General features: G+C 53.8%; 1 protein-coding gene across 1 annotated transcript in view; it reads right to left on the bottom strand.

Annotated features, from left to right (window-relative positions):
• Nucleotides 1-394: 394 nt before the first annotated feature.
• Nucleotides 395-20,357, bottom strand: part of LOC120383108 (butyrophilin subfamily 1 member A1-like) — a 52,756-nt gene continuing 32,793 nt past the window's right edge. The window contains exons 6-9 of the mRNA XM_039500734.1: nt 17,458-17,478; nt 15,213-15,218; nt 15,084-15,110; nt 395-948 (exon numbers count right to left, since the gene is read on the bottom strand). Coding sequence (XP_039356668.1) covers nt 395-948; nt 15,084-15,110; nt 15,213-15,218; nt 17,458-17,478 — 608 coding nt within the window. The remainder of the gene's footprint in view (nt 949-15,083; nt 15,111-15,212; nt 15,219-17,457; nt 17,479-20,357) is intronic.

The following is a 20,357-nucleotide window of genomic DNA, read 5'->3' as shown; positions in this document are numbered from 1 at the left end:
CACAGGGATAGAATATTCTGACAGGAGTGAATGATCCCCATCCACCACCATCTGCTACCCCTGGGCAGGGGATGGGGAAAGGTGAGGACAGCAAAAACCACAGTCTGGCAGTATTTCTTACCAGCATCACCCTGTGCCAGGGGTGGAGCAAACACAGAGGGGGGACGGGGGGGAAAATCTGTCTTGCTCCTTCCAGCATGTAGGACACATTCACCCAGCCAGGGCTGAGGTTGCCAGGTGTTCAGTTCTCATCTGGAACCTCCAGTTGAACAGGGACACTGGCATCATGTGGTCAGCACAAAAAGTCCAGTTGTCTGCAGTAACTGGCCGCCACGACTGGGGGCGGAAAGAGCAGCAGTACTGGGAAGAGCCAGTCTGTGCCGCGGGGTCACTGTCAGGAACCAAGATTCCCTCCAGCCTGAGCTGGTACTGGGCAGATTTTCAGGGGAGCCGCGTTTGTACCCCAAACATAGTAACCAGGACTGAAATAAGGGCGGAGCGTCCCGGAGAAGGTGCCAGTGAAAGAGAAGAGACGGGACCTGTCAGTCACATTGTAAAACGAGACCTCGCCTGCCTCATAGTCCAGGAAAATCCCCACCCGGCTGGGCTTGATGCTGACGGGGAGGGAGGTCGACGGGGAGGTGAGGGCGTGGTATACTCCACCTCTCAGCCACACGACCCAATATCCATCCTCAGGTGTGAGTGTGACCTTCCCCTTCCTGCTCACAGATTCCCTACAAACCCCCAGGTACCAGCCTATCTTGCCTCCCACCTCCACCTCCCAGTAATGCCTCCCACCCGTGAACCCCTCAGTGCCCAGGACCCAGATATCATGCTCAGCTCCCTCAGACTTGTTGGGCGGATCCCAGTTTCCATGTGTCACATGTTTCCGATCCGCAGACAGGATGAGGTTGGGATGAGCTGTGTCTGGATCCAGAGTCACGTCCACTGGGGAGAGAGTCACAGAGTCAGTGCCAGGGGCAGGGGCTGGTCACTGGGATCAAAGGGAAATTAACCTGCGTCCCCATCACTCCCCACACCTGTCCCTTCCCTCGCACCCCCTCTCCCTGGCACCTTCCCCTTAGTTCTCCCCCCTGCCCTTCCCCTCACCCTCTACCCCCCTGACATCAGCACCCCTCACCCCACCTCTAGTGCCCTGGTGCCAGCCCCTCTGTTCACTCCTCCTCTGCCCCCCGAGTCGCAGCTCTAACTTTGCCCCCATCTGCCTCTATGGTGCCTGCCCTTCCCTTCCCCTCTTTGGACCCCTGGTGTACGCCCTTTCCCTGGCCTCATCTCTGCCCCCCCGGTGCTCACATCCCCTAACCCCTCTCTCTGCCCCCTGTGCTCACCTGGTCTTTTGCCCCCAATCTGCCCCCTGGTGCCCATCTGGTCTCCTCTCCTTGCATCTGCCCCTCTGCTCAGTTGCCACATCCCTCCTGGTGACTGCCTCTTCCCTCGCCCCCCTCTGTCTTCCTGGCACCCACCCCTCATGCCCGTCACCACTTTTATGACTGCCCCTTTCCTTTGATCCCCTGTTGACACCTGGGGTCTGCCCCACCCCTCACCCCCCATGGCCCTCTGGCACCCACCCTACCCCTCACCCCTCTTTCTCCCCTTGTCACCTGCACCTTCCCCCACCCCCTCCTTTCCTCTGATGCCAGCCCCTCCTTCTACCCACCCTCTGCCTTCCCAGTGCCTGCCCCTCTGTTCACCCCTTGTGTCCCCTGGTGTGAACCTTGTCCCTCTCCTCCCCTCTGAGCCCAGTGCCTGCCCCTTCTCCTGCCCCCCTTTGGCCCCTCGTGCCCACTCCTCCCCTCATCTCCAGTACTGCCCCTCATGCATACTCTATGGCCCTGATGCCTGACCCTCCTTTTCCCTCTTAACCCCCTCCCTCCAGTGTCCATCCCTCCCATCATCCCATTCTTCCCCCGGCACCTTCCCCTCCTCTCACTTTCCTCCGCCCACTGGTGACTGCCTCTGCCCCAGCCAGCCCCTCTGCCCCCAGGCTCCGGCCTCACTCTGTGTCATAGAATCATAGAAGATTAGGGTTGGAAGAGACCGCAGGAGGTCATCTAGTCCAACCCCCTGCTCAAAGCAGGACCAATCCCCAACTAAATCATCCCAGCCAGGGCTTTGTCAAGTGGGCCTTAAAAACCTCTAAGGAAGGAGATTCCACCAATTCCCTAGGTAACCCATCCAAGTGCTTCACCACTCTTCTAGTGAAATAGTGTTTCCTAATATCCAGCCTAAACTTCCTCCACTGCAACTTGAGACCATTGCTCCTTGTTCTGTCATCTGCCATCACTGAGAACAGCCGAGCTCCATCCTCTTTGGAACCCCCTTTCAGGTAGTTGAAGGCTGCTATCAAATCCCCCCTCACTCTTCTCTTCTGCAGACTAAATAACCCCAGTTCCCTCACCCTTGCCTCATAAGTCATGTGCCCCAACCCCCTAATCATTTTCATTGCCCTCTCCTGGACTCTCTCCAATTTGTCCACATCCCTTCTGTAGTGGGGGGCCCAAAACTGGATGCAATACTCCAGGTGTGGCCTTACCAGTGCCAAATAGAGGGGAATAATCACTTCCCTCGATCTGCTGGCAATGCTCCTACTAATACAGTCCAATATGCCGTTAGCCTTCTTGGCAACAAGGGCACACTGCTGACTTATATCCAGCTTCTCGTCCCTGTAACCCCTAGGTCCTTGTTCCTGGTGCCTGCCCATTTGCTCCCCCGTCCCATGATCCTGGCACCTGCCCCACTCCTCATCCCTTCCACCTCCTGGTGCCCACTTCTCTTGCCCCCCACATTGCCTTTGTGCCTGCCCCTCCCGTCTTCCCCTGCCCCCCTTCTGCTCCTGTCACCTGCCCCTCCCCTTTCCTCTCCTAGCATCATCCTGTCCTAAGGTGACCAGAGGTCCCAATTTTATAGGAACAGTCCCGATTTTTGGGTCTTTTTCTTACATAGGCTCCTATTACCCCCCATCCCTTCCTGATTTTTCACATTTGCTGTCTGGTCGCTCTATCCTGTCCCCTTCACCCATCCCCCACTGACACTTTCCCACCCCTACCCCTGCTCCCCCTGCCCTTTCCCGGCTCATTGTCTCCTCACAGGCAGACAGGCCAGACTCCCCTCAGAGGTAGGGTGACCAGACGTCCCTTTTTGAAAAGGACAGTCCCATATTAAACTCTCCTGCCGGTCTCCCAGCTTCTTTTTAAAAAATGGGCAAATTGTCCTGTATTTTCTGTCTCTGCCCCATTGGTATTTGTGGGTCCTGCTGCTGGCCATATCCCTGCTCACCAGACACCCACGACCCACCCACCAGCAGTGGGGAGGAGGTGGCCACTGGCTGACGATGGGGGTGGGTTTGCAAGGCTGGTGGTGGGATGAAGATGCAGAACGCAGGGCTGGACTCTCCCCCTGCTGGTCCATTGGTGCAGCCCCCACTGTGTGCCAGCTCTGAGCCAGCAGGGTCCTGCCCCCTGTCCCGTTTCCAGCTAGTGCTGGCTGCATGCTGTGAGCTGCGGTAGCTGGTGAGTGCAGGCAGGCACCAGGTGGCAGCTGGTTACATGTTGCCCCTGCTTCCCCCCACCCCCGGCCCTTTACGTGATCCCCCTCTCGCTGTCCTCTCCCTGCTTTGCCCCTTCCCGCCCCCCAGCCCCACTGCTCCTCCATATCTGCTCCCCCTCAGCGGGGCATATCCTCCTCCCAGCACTGTGTGAAGAACCAGCCCCTGACCCGAGTGCTCAGCTGCTCCCCAGCAGCCTCGCTGGCAGGCTCTTTCCTTCCCCCACTGCCTGTGGCTGGGCCAGCACTCAGGGAAAACCCAAGACCCTCCAGCCCAGGGCACTGGCCAGGAGGAGCCGAGCCCTGCATGTGCCAACCTCCCCTGCTCCCCCTGCCCCCCCAGTGCTGGCACAAGGAAGCCTCTCCTCTCCACGGTAAGCTCTGGAGTGGGGCCAGGGAAGCAATTTCCAGCCTGTTCATGCCCCAAACCTGCAGGATCCACAGCAGCCCCCGGGTAAGGTCCTGCCCCCAGGGAGTGTGGAGCTACTCAATCCCCCAGGCACCCTCCCCTGCTGAGCCACCCATTCGCTGAAGCCCCTGCAATCAGATTCTCTGGGCTCTGGTGCACAATGCATCCTTAGGGCTTAACCCCTTCCTGCCTGCGCTAAAGTCAGAGGAGGCTGGCTGGGTTATGTCGGTGGCCATCCCCTGCCGTAACCCCTCCCCTCACTGGGGTTATGGCTGAACAGAGGCAAGGGCCAAGTGGTATTGTGGAGTCACAGGCACCTGGGAAGCAGAGGCATACGAGGGATGGGGCAGACCCCAGGGAATCTCTGTTGCTTTGGAGGGGGGGATTTCCTCACTTCCTGCCCCCTCCATCTGGGAGAAGGTGCATTGGGTGCCAGTCCTAGCCCATACCTGTGCAGTGCGTCTGCACTAGGGGTTTGCACCCGGGCAGTTACATCGGTGCAAGGAAACCCTGGCAGACACAGCCTGAGACACTGCTGTGCCAGGGGCTGTAACCCCTCCTGTCACTGGGGTTATGGGTCAGTAATTACAGAGTCACTGGGGCAGGGGAGCTGGACTCTGGGCTCCAAGATACGGCCCGACTCACTGGGCTGCAGAGTCATTCTCACGCCCACGCTCTGGCCCAGGCCCATGGCAGTGTTTAGACACAGGGGGTGTCTTCAGCAGGAGAGATTAAGGGAGCCCCACGTCAGACACCCGGAGCCCAGCGGTTCCAGCCCTCACCTGAGCGGGGAGACCCACATTCTAATTCCCGCCTCACATCACACAGGGGGCACCTTTTATTGTTCATTGAAACTAGTCAGCAAACTCAACATGGATTCAGGAATAGTTTCAATCGAAGCAAAAATATAAACTATTTCTCCAAAACATTTCTCCCAGCCCCACTTCAAACCTATCTGAGCAATGTAGGAGTCCAAACTCCAGAGACTTGCAGTGAGTGACTGTCAACATCCCCAGAAACACACAGTTACGGGCAGACCAGGCTCAGGGCACCAGCTGATGTTAAATTTGCCCTTGGTAGAAAAATTCCCCCCTCTAGACCCTGATCTCACCCCCACATCAGGCTGAAAATGGAGACTCCGCTCCAGCCTGAACTCTCTGCCTAGAGCCATTTGTCCTCTGGACTCTGAGTGCAGCACAGACCCCCTGCAGCTGCACCTGGGCATCTCCCAGAGTGGATAACAGTCACAGAGACCGTCTCAGATCCTTAGGGGCTCAGGTGTCTCCATCTAACAACTGGACCAGCCACCCCCCTCACTCTCATTAACCGGCTCTGGGTCAGACACGCTGGGAACTTTCACACCCAGACTCTTGAGACACTTTGGATTCGTCTACACAGCCCCTGGCAGCAAGTCTCAGAGCCAGGAGAACAGACTGAGGTTTGTGGGGCTCCTGATATGGTGCTGTACAGACCTTCTGCTCAGTCTTAATTTCAGGCTCTTAGGCCCAGGGAGCAGGGGGGGGCTTCAAACCCAGGCTCCAGCCCCAGACACAACATCTACACAGCTGTGTTAAATGCTGCAGCACAAACCCCACAAGCCAACGTCTGTCACCCCGGCTCTGAGACTCGCCCAGGAGGGCTGACAGAGCAGCACAGCACAGACACCTTCCACGCCGGAGGAACATTCACTCTCCCAAGCTGGTGTCTGGAGGGCCAGCAACAGCCATGGCTGTTCCAGCTCCCATTGGTGGAAGTGCCCAGGCACCCACAGCGACACACTGAGGAGGGCCAGTGACTGTAAAGAATCACCCTGACCCACCACAGACAGGGCTGGTCCAATGCTGTGCACTGACTGTGGGCAGGACGGGCACATGATATGGGGCTGCCTCCAGGAGCAAGGACGGGGAGACTGGCCTGGTTTCCCAGAACACTCGGGGAACAGGGGAGTCCCAGGTCACTAAAGACACCTGCCATGGGGAAGTCAGGCCCAGGACTGTGGGAACTCCATTTTGGGCTGGGAAAAGTGACCCCCCACAAGGGTTAATTTCTTTTGAGTGCAGGGAAAGGGGACATGTAAAAAGATGCTGCTCTGCAAGAACCTTGGCTTTTGGGCAGAGGGGATGTTGCTATGGGGTAGGAAGAGTTTCTAGTACTGGGTAAAATGGGTCACTAAGAAAGCAGGCTCTGGGGTATAAGCATCAGAGGGAGAGGCCTCTGCTTACCAGGGATACCTTAGCCTCCCTCCCAGAATCAAAGCTTGGGATTTGGGGGTGTTTGAGCAGCTTCCCCCAAGAACCTGAAAGGACTCCCTTGGAAAATGATCCAACCAGCAGCTCTAGTGGACAGCCGGCTCTCTGGGCCAGGGGAGCTGGGGCAGAAGCTAAATGTGATTCAGCATTTCTTGTGGTCCCAGGAGAGGGGTGTGACTAGAGCTCTGACAGGGCTAGTGAACAGCAAATGAGTCAATGCACTGAAAAAGGAATAGGGCATTTGGCAGAAGAAATTCTGCTCTAGCTCCCAAGAAGCCCAGCCATTGGAGATAAAGCTCCAGCATCCGCATGAGCCAAGGACTGGTGTGATTATCTATATTCAGAAGAAACTCACAGCTGCTGAATGCACCAGGCGCCAGGCACCATCCCACAGGGAGGAAGTGGCAGTTGGAATTGCCAATATCCCTGGTCAAGGAGCCCTGGCCCTAGAGTAGAAGCAGCACCTGGAGACTGGAATAGTTCAGCCAAGGGATGAGCAAAGCAACAGGGAGATGGGGAACAACAGTCTCAAGGCAGCCAAGGTAGAAAATGAGCCATGGAAGAGGAAAGTTACCCAGGAGCCAAAATGGGAAGGGCTTGAACAAGCTCTAGGCCTTGCGAAGGAGGGGCCCAGAAAGGGCTGCAGGATCTGAGTGGTGTGGCTGGAAAACTAGAGCAGGGTTTGCTGGGACACAATAGCCTGCCAGGCTGGTCAGAAGGAAGAAAGTTGGAGAAGGTGAAACTGAGGGTATCTGCATCTGAGCTGGGAGGGGAGATTCCCAGCTCATGTAGACATACCTGCACTAGCTCTGCTCAGGCTAGCACACTGAAGGTAACACTATAGCCAGGGTAGTGTGGGCAGCTCGGGCCAGCTGCCTGAGTACGTACCAAGGGGGCTGGGCAGGTTTGTACTCAGGCAGTAGCTGAAGCTGCCACCTGTGCTACCTTGGCCACATGAGATACGCTGCCCAAGGGACTGAATCTCAGCCCAAGCCATTCAGCAGGAGCAGGAGCTATCCAGTCTCAGCACTGGAAAGTAACCAGGGAACAGCAGTGTTTGTTGGTGCAGAAGGAGCTGACAATGCTCCAGAATCAGTTTAAGATCAAGTGTGGAATGAAGCCCAGTTCTGAGATACATATGAAGCAGGAGAGCCCTTATGGAAAGAGATCATGTTATGCCAGAGAGAGAAGATGAGTCCTCTCCAGAAAACAGAGCAGCCGAGCAGTGAGCTATGCCAGCCAGCTGGAGACAAGGTCAGTGCTGTGGTGGATGCAGTGGTACAGGACCATCGGGTGAAAGATGGGCTGTCTGAGGTGGGGATTCCGGTTGCTAAAGGGAAAAGCAACCATGTTAATAACATAAAAACACACATCCAAGTAGGGTGACCAGATAGCAAATGTAAAAAATTGGGACAGAGGGTGGGGGGCAATAGGCATCTTTATAAGAAAAGGCCCCAAATATTGGGACTGTCCCTATAAAATCAGGACATCTGGTCACCCTACATCCAAGATGAAGCTGAAACAAGAAGGGAAGAGACAAGGGACCTCTCCCTCACAGAGGCCTGGAAAAGCAACACAAAGCATGAACCAAAGCTGGGCTATAAAGAAGTCCATCCGAAAGGAAAAGACGTCCCGCCAGGAGAGGAGCAGGCAGGTGCTTTTCCAGCTGAGAACATTGCACACAGTCATGTGGGCGGAGGAGGATCCAGAATGGGCTCCCAGAGCTCCTTTGCTGAAGGCTGCAGGGAAAAAGATATGGCCAGTAACAATTAATGATGCAAAGAAGGAGCTAGTCTGAATGAAAGAGACCTTGGAAGAGACTCGCTGCAGATTTATGTGAATTCAGGAGACATTACTTGGTAGTTGTGGATTATTTTTCCAGGTATATAGAAATCGTGTACTTGAAAGACGTAACACATCACAGTGTTATTGAGCAACTGAAGCGCATTTTTGATCATTTCAGGGTTCCAGAAGAACTTGTGACAGAGCATGGACCACAATTCACTGCAGCAGAATTTAACTTATCCAAATAAAATATGGTCTTCCTCATATTACTAGCAGCCCATATTACTCACAAGCGAATGGAGAAGCTGAAAGAGCTGTACAGGGGAGTCGCATCTTACACGGGGGTTATGTTCTAAAGTCAGCACGTAAGGCGAAAATCGCGTATAATCAAATGCTCATTGAGTGGAATGGCAAGCGGACTCACACGCACTACAGGTACAATATTTAAATTGTTATTTTTCTTGTTTTGTTTTGTTTTGCCGAGCACATATAGTTAAAATCACATAAGTTAAATGCACTGTGGTAGAGCTCTGACCTTGCTCCCATGGGTCCTGCACTTCTAGGCGGTTTATGCTAGCCTCAGTGGCTCACTGTGACCCTCCACATAGCCCTTCTCTCTCTAGGGCCAGGGTTACTGTCTACTGAGCCCTTTTCATCATAGACCTGCAAGGAGGTTGGTGAGAGAACTCCCACAGTCTGTGTTTAGCCTCCTGTCCTGACAGGGGCCTGACTTCCCCTCTCAGGAGATGTTCCTGTAGTGGTGGGTTGGGGGGAACTCGGGCCCGCCCTCTACTCCGGGTTCCGGCCCAGGGACCCTAATGGTAGCAGCTGTTGGCAGCCAACCTTTCACTGCCAGAGTTGCTACATTTCCCTGGGCCACTTCCCCACAGCTCTCCTGCTTCTCCCTGCTTCACCCTTACCTTAGGGCTCCCTTAATGATGGTTTGAGGGTGTCTTCATTAACCAGCCCTTCAGCTGCACTTCCTGTCCTCTGGCTCCCTCCTGCCTGACTGGAGTGAGCCCTTTTTATAGTATCAGCAGCGCCTTAATTAGAGTCAGGTGGTCACATTAACTTAATGGCCTCACCTGACTCTTTGCAGGTTAATTAGAGTCAGGTGTTCTCATTAGCCTGGAGCAGCCCCTGCTCTGGTCAGTCAGGGAACAGAAAACTGTTAATCCAATGGCCAGTATATCTGCCTTCTGCTATTCTGCTGTACCCAACTGGCCTGGGTCTATCACAGCACCTATGATGCGACTCCACTGTCCAAGAATATCCTACAGCAGAAAGAACCATTCTTTGCTCTTCTGAGTTACAGATCAACACCAATAGCAGCTCTTGGATACAGTGCAGCACAACTCCTGATGAGAAGACAACTCAGAACTGCCCTCCCAACGTAGGGAGTTGCCAAATCAGATAAAAAGGCAAAAAGAGCTTAGGAACACTTTTACAACAGTCATCACTCAGAGACCTACCAGATCTAGAATCTGGTGATGGTGTTTGTGTCAAACTGGATGGAATACTCCAGCTGTCGTAAAGAAAAATAATCCAGCGTCCAGGTTGTATGTGGTCGAGACTGACAGAGGAGAGCTCAGCAGAAACTATCAGTATCTACAGTTTGTTTCTCAAAAAGAACAATCGACAGAGCAAACTCTACAGATGGTGGAGGCAGAGTAAGAAGACTCCAGGATTCCAAACCAACCACAGTCAGTCACTGCAACTAATGAACACGCAAAGGACCAATCTGTTACATATTCGGGTCATGTAATTAGAAGACCAGTGCCATTCAGAGACACCTGACAGACGGATCCGTACTGCACCCCAAATACAGTGTGACTGTGTAAATACTGTAAATGGTAGGAATGTAGGATTTAAAGGGGGAGATGTAATGGAATGCTAAACTGTATTATACTGTTCAGCCACTAGGTGCTGCTGTGTGCTAAATACTCTTTTTAAACACTCCTCAGTCAGAGCTGGCAGAGCATTAATTGACCTTACACTGAACACAGCTGGTGTGTATCTGGCATGGAGGGAATCGCTGTGGCCAATCAATATCTGACACAGGAGAATGACACCAGTGGTGAAAGGTCAGTGCTATTGACTATCTCTCCGATAACCAGAGGGCCTGACTTAGGTTTGGTCTACACCACAGAGTCAGTCTTATGCAAGGCATCTTATGCTGACCTAATTATGTCAGTGTACACACGACAGCCTTGTTCCCACTGACGTAAGTGCTGTACTACACCGACATAATAACTCCACCTGCACAAGAGGCATAGGACTAATGTCGGTGTAGTTAGGGTGATGCAGTGTTGGTGTAGACACTGCCTTATGTCAGCTGTTGGCTGTCGTTAATTTCATGGCTCTGTGAAATTATCAAGAAAGCCCAGGCCCATGGTGGGCTTCAGCTGAAGCCCAGATGCCTCCATCCTAGCTCCCTGCTAAGGGAGGTGAGAAGCTTGGGTGGCTGCCCAAGATCCCTGTGGGGCAGCTGGACTCCTGGCGGGGAGCTGAGCACAGCTGAGAGAAGGAGGGCAGTGTGAACAGCCACCCCAGTAATTACTGCCGTGGCCGTAAGGCGACCTGACATAGGTTGACTTAAGTTTGCAGTGCAGAGATGCCCTTACAGGGGGTATAAGTTCTGAACTATGTCACGCTGCAGACTATGGGCGATTTTGCCTGTCACATGAGCTACATAGAACGTTGGGGACACAACTCCTGGTCTCTTTATACTTCAGTGATGAGAATAAAGATATGGCCAAGGGCCTTGCAGATTTCCTTGCGGCAGCAGGGCAGGAAGTGCCCCTCTGGGTGCAGACAATAACCAAGTGTGAGCTATGGTCAAGCCTTCCTTTAGATACAGTCTGGCTTTGTGGGGGGAAGGGATGTCACGGGGGGCTGGCCCTTTAAGGAGGGTCGGGGACCAGCCTACCTATGACAGGCTCCTGTAAGGGAGAACCCACCAACCCAGCCCCACCTGGAAGTAATTAAATCCCTAGGTGGCTGGTTGGCAGCCAAACAGCTAATGATCCTGATAAAGGGTTACCAGGGCTCAGCTGAAGGGTCCTAGAGACAGGAAGCTGCTGAGAAGAGGAGCTCCCAGGAGAGCTCCCAGAGCAAGAAGCCAGGAGGGGATGCCCCCAGAGAGAGGGGTTCCCCTAAGGGGAAGAGCCCCCAGAGGTGACAGTGACAGTCCACAGCAGCTACAGCAGGACAGAGCCCTAAAGCTGAGAGCTGCAGGGAATAAAGGTGCAGCCTGACCTGAACCCAGCTCTGGGGGCTCCTGATTCCACCAGGGAGATTGAACCAAGCTCAGCTCCAGGAAGAAGGGCTGGGGGCTCCTCATTCCATGAGAAAGACAGAACCAAGCCCGGCTCTGGGAATGGGGGAGCTGAGGGACTCCTGACTCAAGAGTGAGGAGCTGGAGTGAGAGCCAGGGCTGGAGCAGAGCAAAAGAAAAGATTTTATTTTGGGGTTTACGTGAACTAAAAACAGACCTCAGCAGGGGACTTTTGTCTCAGACTTTTTGGACTGCGTGGAGTAATGTGGAGTGTGAAGAGGGTAAGCTGAGGTGGGGTGTTTGCAGGGCCACCCTGAGCCAGCTGAGGGAGTGTGGGAGGGGGATGATGATGGGAGGCTTGGGATCCCTACAGGCTCAGAGGCATGAAATGGCCCAGAGCCATCTGTGACCAGGCCCAGTGGACACAGACTGCACTGGGCTGGGGGCAGCGAGGGGGAGGGGAGCAGAGGTGAGGAGGGGAGCAGGGATGAATTGAACCTGAGCCTAGGTTGGTGCCTGGAAAGAGCATCTGGCCTCCCTGACTCTTGCCTTGCTCTGCGATTCTGTTCTGATGGTTGCCACACAATTCGTCCTCCTCACCACCCTGGATGCCTCACACCCACTGCCATCCCCTTCAGTGGCTCCACTCCTTCTGCTCCCCTCCCAAGCTCTGCCCTGCTAACCCCTCACCCCCTGCTGCTCCCCCACTACCAGCCCCACTCACCCTCATGCTCACTTTGTTCCCTTCTCCCACCAGCTCCCCCTCTACCCGAACAAACTCCCTTCAGGATTAAAGTGCTGTCCTAGGAACCAGCAGATCTAGGCCCAGCTTCACCACAGGCTGCCCGTGTCACCTTGGACAAGTCACTGAGTCTCTCTGTGTTTCAATTCCCCAGCTATGAAATGGGGATAATCGTCATGGGTGGTGGGTAAAATAGGCCAGGCTCTGGCCCCACTCATGTTCTGTGCTCTCCCTCAAGCCATTGCCCAAGCCGGCGGGAGCTCAGCTTTGCCGCTGGCCTGAGGCTAACAACCCGGTGCTGGGGACAGTGTGGAGGCCAGCTGGTGACCTGGCACTGGGGGGGTATGGTGCTGGTGCAGGCCAGTGGCTCAGGACGGTTTGATCAGGCCACTACGGGGAATGGGGGTGGGGGGCGCATTCAGGGCACTGGTTGACAGGGGGGAGCTGATATATGGGGCTCCAGTTGAGAGTTGAGGGAGATGGGGCACGTGGCAGAAGGGGCTGGGCTTCGTGGCTAGCTTCCCCAAAGGGGGCTCATGTGCCATCCATGATAATCGTCCTTCCTTCCCCCACCCTGTGTCCATCTGGTCTGTTCAGACTGGAAGCTCTTTGGGGCAGGGACGGTCTGTTACATGTTTTACAGCTCCCGGCACCAGGGCCCTGAGTGTGGCCGGAAACTCCAGGCTGTCCTGCACTGCAAATAATATCCGTGAGTTCAGGGTCAGATTGTGCCCCACTGATTCACGCTGGGCAGCCCTTCGAGTCCCATTGCACCAGGGTGGCAGAATCCAGCCTTTAACTCAATAAGAAATTCTATTTGTTTAATGCTGCCCTCAGATTTCCCAGGTGCTGCAGATGTTCCTATTGAAGCCTGCACCTGGGGTGTGGAGTTGTCATGGGGGTCTGGAGTGTGGACAGCTGAGCAAGGGACAGTCAGGGCTTGTGGTCCAGGTGAGAGGAGGGTGGGGATGCTTCTCCTATTTCTCTTGGAAGTAACTTTAAGTGTTTGTCTACACAGGGAAAAGCCCTGAATAGCTAGTGCAGAACAGCTAGTCAGCACTGACTGCCTGTGCGGACACTCTGATTCCATGCTAAGAGTGCCCGTGTCTGCTTTGGGTTAATCCCCATTGGAACTGAGTGCCCTCACCCCCTGCTGCAGACTGAGTGCAGAATAATAGTGTCCACATGGGGAGTTAGTGCGAAATAGCTTTAAATTCACACCCTCACTATTAGGGTGCAGAACAGCGATTCCACACTAGCCATGCTGGGTTCTTCCCTGTGAATTCCCCACACCAAGAAGACCTCAGTGCGGGGAGAGGAGGTTTGGATTCCTTGTTCCTCACCCCAGCAACCCTTCTAGAGCCTCTGCCCTCCCCCCACTCTCTGCACTGCATCCAGCAGGGCTGGATAAGCTCATCGGCTGGATAAGCTCATCAGCTGGATGTTTCTGCCAAAAAATGGTGAGCAGTGAAATAAATAATCAATTGACTAGAGGCTATAACATAGCCACAGAGAGCAGATAAACAATTGCCTGTGGCACCAGCTTCCCCGTCACAGCAGGTACCATGAGTGAATGTGTGTGTGTGTGTATTCTCTATTCTCTCTCTCTAACTTTCATAGAATCATAGAATCTCAGGGTTGGAAGGGACCTCAGGAGGTCATCTAGTCCAACCCCCTACTCAAAGCAGGACCAAACCCAACTAAATCATCCCAGCCAGGGCTTTGTCAAGCCTGACCTTAAAAACCTCTAAGGAAGGAGATTCCACTACCTCCTTAGGTAACCCATTCCAGTTCTTCACCACCCTACTAGTGAAAAAGTTTTTCCAAATATCCAACCTAAACCTCCCCTTCTGCAACTTGAGACCATTACTCCTTGTTCTGTCATCTTCTACCACTGAGAACAGTCCAGATCCATCCTCTTTGGAACCCCCTTTCAGGTAGTTGAAAGCAGCTATCAAATCCCCCCTCATTCTTCTCTTCTGCAGACTAAACAATCCCAGTTCCCTCAGCCTCTCCTCATAAGTCATGTGCTCCAGCCCCCTAATCATTTTTGTTGCCCTCCGCTGGACTCTCTCCAATTTATCCACATCCTTCTTGTAGTGTGGGGCCCAAAACTGGACACAGTACTCCAAATGAGGCCTCACCAGTGCTGAGTAGAGGGGAATGATCACATCCCTTGATCTGCTGGAAATGCCCCTTACTTATACAACCCAAAATGCCATTAGCCTTCTTGGCAACAAGGGCACACTGTTGACTCATATTCAGCTTTTCGTCCACCGTAACCCCTAGGTCCTTTTCTGCAGAACTGCTACCCAGCCATTCGGTCCCTAGTCTGTAGCAGTGCATGGGATTCTTCCGTCCTAAGTGCAGGACTCTGCACTTGTCCTTGTTGAACCTCATCATATTTCTTTTGGCCCAATCCTCTAATGTGTCTAGGTCCCTCTGTATCCTATCCCTACCCTCCAGCGTATCAACCACTCCTCCCAGTTTAGTGTCATCTGCAAACTTGCTGAGGGTGCAGTCCACACCATCCTCCAGATCGTTAATGAAGATATTGAACAAAACCGGCCCCAGCACCGACCCTTGGGGCACTCCACTTGATACCGGCTGCCAACTAGACATGGAACCATTGATCACTACCCGTTGAGCCCGACCATCTAGCCAGTTTTCTATCCACCTTACCATCCATTCATCCAGCCCAGACTTCTTTAACTTGCTGGCAAGAATACTGTGGGAGACTGTATCAAAAGCTTTGCTAAAATCCAGAAATAGTACATCCACTGCTTTCCCCTCATCCACAGAGCCGGTTATCTCGTCATAGAAGGCAATTAGGTTAGTCAGGCATGACTTGCCCTTGGTGAATCCATGCTGACTGTTCCTGATCACTTTCCCCTCCTTTAAGTGGTTCAGGATTGATTTCTTGAGGACCTGTTCCATGACAATGACATTTTGCCCGACCCCTTAGTTACTGTGAGAGCTGTAAGAGGACTGAGCAGGGACAGCGTATTCCAGGGGAATGGGACTGAGAGGGACTGCGGCAGTATCAGTGTTAGTTACCTGCGTATCCTCGGGCTCTGGAGAGTCCTGAAATAATCAGACATGAGAATTTACACAAACGAAATGCAGCCTCAGCAAGTCACAGACTCAACAAGTCACACTGTGAAAAACAAATGACACTGAACTTACCCAGTTCTGCCAGAGGGTCCATGGGAATGAGAGGGGAGAAAAGGGGGAAAAGAACATAAATGAATCAATAGGAGAGATTCTCAGTAACAAAAGTGTCCAGTTCTAAATCCACAGTACATTGGCCTCAGTGGGAATTTTGCCTGAGTAAGGACAGCAGGATTGGGCTCCTAATCAGTAGTTAGGGCTTCTCCTTTATCGCACCTGATCCCACAAAACCTCCCCCAAGAAAGCAATGGGGCCGCACCTATGGGGATCACTCATGTGAATCGGGGGAGGGCAGATAAAGGGCCTGGTTCACTCCCTGCTCTGGTCACTGTGTGCTGGGATGGTGCAGACTGGCTGGGACCAGGCCCTGAACATCAGAGGATTTCCCTGGCGTAGGGAGAGCCCAGCTGGGGTAAAACAATGTAACTGTCTCCTGTGCCAATTGCCCCCCTCATCCTGGTGTAGGGGACATGTCAGGGCTGGGGCTGAGGGGCTGGGGTGTGTGCTGGGGCAGGGCAGGGCACATCACCAATTCTCAGGGATCACGGCCAGCTGGAGTGAATCAAAACAGCCCCTGGGGCAGCCTGAGAGCCAGAACCAGCTCCCACCCTGCTCCCGCCCCCCACCTTGAGCAAGTTCCTGGCCCAGCAGTGAACCTGGGCCTGCAGCTCAGAGAACTCTTCCTTCATAAGTGTCTCCATCATCTGGGTGATGCTGGTGACCCCAAGGGGTGCTGAGCGCCTACAACTCCTGCCGGCTTCAGTGGGATCAGACCCATGTGCCTGATCCTACAGCTGCTGTGTGTGGTGTGTGGAAACCAGTAGGGCTCAGAGGGCTCGATCCTGCTCCAAGGAAACCTATGTATGCGGGAGAACATCCATGGAGAGTTCTCAGGGTGGACCCTATTCATGTAAACTAATTATTGTTCTCGTTACAGGGCGTCTCTGGTGTCAATAAAGGAAGTCAAGTATCAGAGGGGTAGCCATGTTAGTCTGGATCTGTAAAAGCAGCAAAGAGTCCTGTGGCATCTTATAGATTAACAGACGTATTGGAGCATGAGCTTTCGTGGGTGAATACCCACTTCATCAGATGCATGACATCCAACGAAGTGGGTATTCACCCACGAAAGCTCATGCTCCAATACGTCTGTTAGTCAGTAAGGGAAGTGTGTTTGTTTGTGTTTAAGACTGTATTTCCAAGGTTAATGTGAAAAATAAAACTGTTAATATTAGGGTTGCCAGGTGTCTGGTTTTTGACTGGAACACCTGGTTGAAAAGAGGCCCTGGCGGCTCCGGTCAGCACTGCTGCCCGGGCTGTTAAAAGTCCAGTCGGCAGTGCAGCAGGGCTAAGGCAGGCTCCATGCCTGCCCTGGCTCCGTGGGACTCCTGGAAGCAGCCAGCGTGTCCCTGAGGCCTCTAGGCACAGGGCTGATCAGGGAAGCTCTGAGCACTGCCCCTGCCCTGAGTGGCAGCTCCACAGCTCCCATTGGCCGGCAACCAGGGCCAGTTTGAGCTGCGGGGGCAGTGCCTGCGAGCGCTGAGGCACCTGGCTGACCCTGCGCCTAGGAGCCGGACATGCTGGCTGCTTCCAGGAGCTATGCAGAGCCAGTGCAGGCAGGGAGCCCCGCTGACTGGGAGCTGCCTGAGGTAAGCACTGCCAGGTTGGAGCCCGCACCCCAAACCCTCTCCAGCACCCCAACCCCCGGCCCCAGGTCAGAACCCTCTCCTGCACCCTAACTCCCTCCCAGAGCCCACACCCCAAACTGCTGCCCCAGACCTGAGCTCCCACCAGCATCCAAACTCCCTCCTGGAGCCCACACCCCCTCCCACACCCCAACCCCTGCTCTAACCTTGAGCTCACTTCCACACTTCAACCCCCTCGGCTCCAGCCCGGACCCCCTCCTGCACTCCAAACCCCTCATCCCTGGCCCCTCCCCAGAGCCAGCACCCCCAGCTGGAGCCATCACCCCCTCCCACCACCAAATCCTTGCCCCAGCATGGCCTAGGGGAATAGGCAGGGAAGAGGGCGGGGCAAGGGTGTATGGTTTTGTGCCACTGGCAACTGTAGCTAATATTCATATTTCAATACCACAAATTTTCCATCCATTATTTCTGGGTAATATCAGAATTTCCCATTGTCATGTATATTACCTGTAACAGTAACACATTAATTTTTTACACTAACATTTCTTTGCTCTCACAGCTCTGTGTGTTCCTTCTCCAAATTAAACCATAATCAAAACTAGTAAAAACACACATACCTTTCACGGCCTCATATTCCGCTGGAAAGTAAAAGACATTGGGAGTTAACAAAACGTAATGCAGCCAGCCTCTTATGGAGGCAGGGACCCAACCTGTCCTGCCCCAGCTGTTACATGTATACACCTCAGACACTGCACAGGTAAACCTGGACCAGAGAGCAGGGCTTCCTGGCTCCACATCACGACTCTCTGTCCCTCCCATATTGATCCCCAAAACCCTCCCCACCTGCCCCTCTTCAGCCCTCATCCTCTGAACAGACACACACAGGCGCTTTATTTCCTGGAGACTCCAGGCCAATCCTGGAGGGTTGGCAAACCTACCTTTAAGCCCCGCCCAATGCCATACCTCCATATCCCCTGGCCAGTCTCCTGCCCCACTGCACATTATTATTTGCATTCCAATTGCATCTAGAGGTCACATTCAGAGCAGGGCCCCACTGTGCTAGGACCTATGCACACACCCTCAGGGCCAGGCCCCACAGCACTAGGACCTGTATGCACACACTCCAGACTATAAGAAGACACAATCCCTACTCCAAAGAGTTTACAGTCTCAGGGCCTGACCCTGCAATATTTATGCCCTGGTCTAACTTTACCCACAAACCTCCTCCTCTTCCCCACCCATCCCTCTAACTGCTGCCCCATCTCGCTCTTCCCTTTTGTCTCTGAACTCAGTGAACCCAGGCTGCAAACACTGCTTGTGTCTCCAGCTGTCCTAGATCCCTTCCAGTCTGACTTCCCGCTCCACTCAGACCACTGTCACTGGGCTCCCTAGTGATCGCCCTGGTCAAATCTCAGTGCCCACAGCCTTGTGGTTATTTTTGGTTCCTCCCTCTGCACACTCAGGTCATTTCCAAACACTGCTGCTGCCTCTTGAGTGTTATCTCCAGTATCTGCCCTTTTCTCTCCATCCCTGCAGCACAATCTCTCTCTCAGGCCCTCATTAGATCCTGCCACAACTAAAACAACAGCCTCTTCTATGGCTCCCATATGCACCCACTGTCCCCTTCTGTCCACACAAACTGCATCTAACAAAGCGACAGTCCCTGGCCCACCTGCCCAACTCCCAGCCCAGGCCAACATCACGGAGTGGTTCTCCCAGCCAGGGCAGGGGAAATAGCCCTGGTCCCCTCCCATAAGGAGCCACTTCGAGCAGGGCTCAGACCCCAAGCCTCCCACTCTGCTCTGGGCTCCCTACAGCCAGCTCAGGCCTCACACCTCACCTCAGAGCTACAATGTCTGGCCCACAGGAGGGGCAGACACCCTGGTACCTTGCTCTGGTGGGGCCCAGTGTGGATGGGAGGCAGAGAGGAAGGCAGGGAGGGCAGCCTCAGTTCCCTGCCTCTGAGAGGGCTCATGGTATTATCAAAAGAGATGAAGAAACTAGGAAGCGTGGAGGGCTCTGAGGGGTGCAGAAGAGATTAAACACTCAGCTGTTGAACCTAAATTGCCCTCTGGACATTGATGAGGAGATGTCAGACAGGCCGAGATGTGGGAACAGTCTTTAGTGGAGAGGGAATTTGAGAGACATTGGCACAGAGGTTGTATCTGAAGCTATGCATGTAGGTAAGAGCTACTAGAGGCAGAGTGTGGAGAGAGGAGAGCAGGGGGCCAAGCACTGGGCTCTGGGGAGTGTTCTCTGAAAGAGAAAGACAGGAAGAGACTGGTCCAACAAAACAGACACTGAAGAAGCAATTAGAGAGGCAGGATGAGAACTGGAAGAGGATGGAGCTGTGAAAGCCAAGGATTTAATGGAGACAGGAGTGGTTAGTGGTGTCAGAAGGAGGAGCATGAAGCTAGAACAAGGAGGATGAGGATCACGCAGAAGCCATAGGATCTGGCCAGGAAGGTCATTGGAGACTTTTTAAAGAGTGGTTTCAGGGGAATGCAGGGGACAGAAGACGGACTGGAGCAGGTCTAGGATAGAATTGGAGGAGAGGAACTCCAGACAGCGATTGTATACAGAGCGTTCACTGAGCTCAGAGATGGAAGGCAGAAGGGGCAATTAGTAGACAGGGAATTGGGGTCGGGAATGGAAAGTGTGAAGATGGGAGAGACTAAGTGTCACAGGGTGTCTGGTCTTTTAAGGGGAGTTGAGCCCAGCCCCACCCTGTGACTAATCAGCTGATGTTAAGGCCAGGGATCAGGTGACGGCTTAAAGATGTCCTGGTCCTCATAAAGGCCTGGCCAGCAAGTCCCTCAGCTAAGGAGAGCTTCAGGAAGCAGGAAGACACCTGCAGGACACTTTAGGACAGGGAAAAGAGCTCTGTTCATGTCTGATTGTCAGGCAGATGGCCTGTGGGGTGCGATCCTCCAGGGAGGGGCCAGGCCTCTGCAGAAGAGTCCACCTCAGGGGAAAGGACATGACTGATATACTGAACTTGTGTTAAACAGTTTTGAAGAAATAAAACCAAGGCTGGGAGGGAAGGGCCTTGAGACCCTGTGGCTGGAGAGTGTTTGTGGGGCACAGGCTGGCGGGACAGCCCCTGGCTGGCACAAAGCCACATTGGTATGGAGAGGGGAAGGGTCAGAGGAGAGGGGGAGGTTAGTTAAAGAGAAGGGTGCATGAGGGATGTGAGCGAGGGTCAAGGGATGGGTGCGGGAGCAGCTGGAGGGTTTGGAGCAGGAGAGAAAAGGTGTAACTTTGGAAGGGATGGAGGGGTGAGGTCATGTTTGATCTTGTGCATTTTCTCTGTAAAGAACCAGTGAGATCCTGTGCAGAGTGACATGGGGCGGGTGGGGGGGTGTAGAGGAAGGAGTCACAGGTGGCAAATTGGTGGCTGGGGTTGGTTGTGGGAGTCAGTTAGGTGGGGAAGTTCATCTGTTTAGCTGAAATGGAAGGAGAACTTTGGGAAGGAGACAAACCCTCCTGCCTCAGGGCCTAAGTCGACCTCTGAGTG

The sequence above is a fragment of the Mauremys reevesii genome, linkage group 15 (assembly GCF_016161935.1).
Source record: "Mauremys reevesii isolate NIE-2019 linkage group 15, ASM1616193v1, whole genome shotgun sequence".
In the NCBI taxonomy this organism is placed as follows: domain Eukaryota; kingdom Metazoa; phylum Chordata; order Testudines; family Geoemydidae; genus Mauremys; species Mauremys reevesii.
This window is presented reverse-complemented; position numbering and strand designations above follow the sequence as displayed.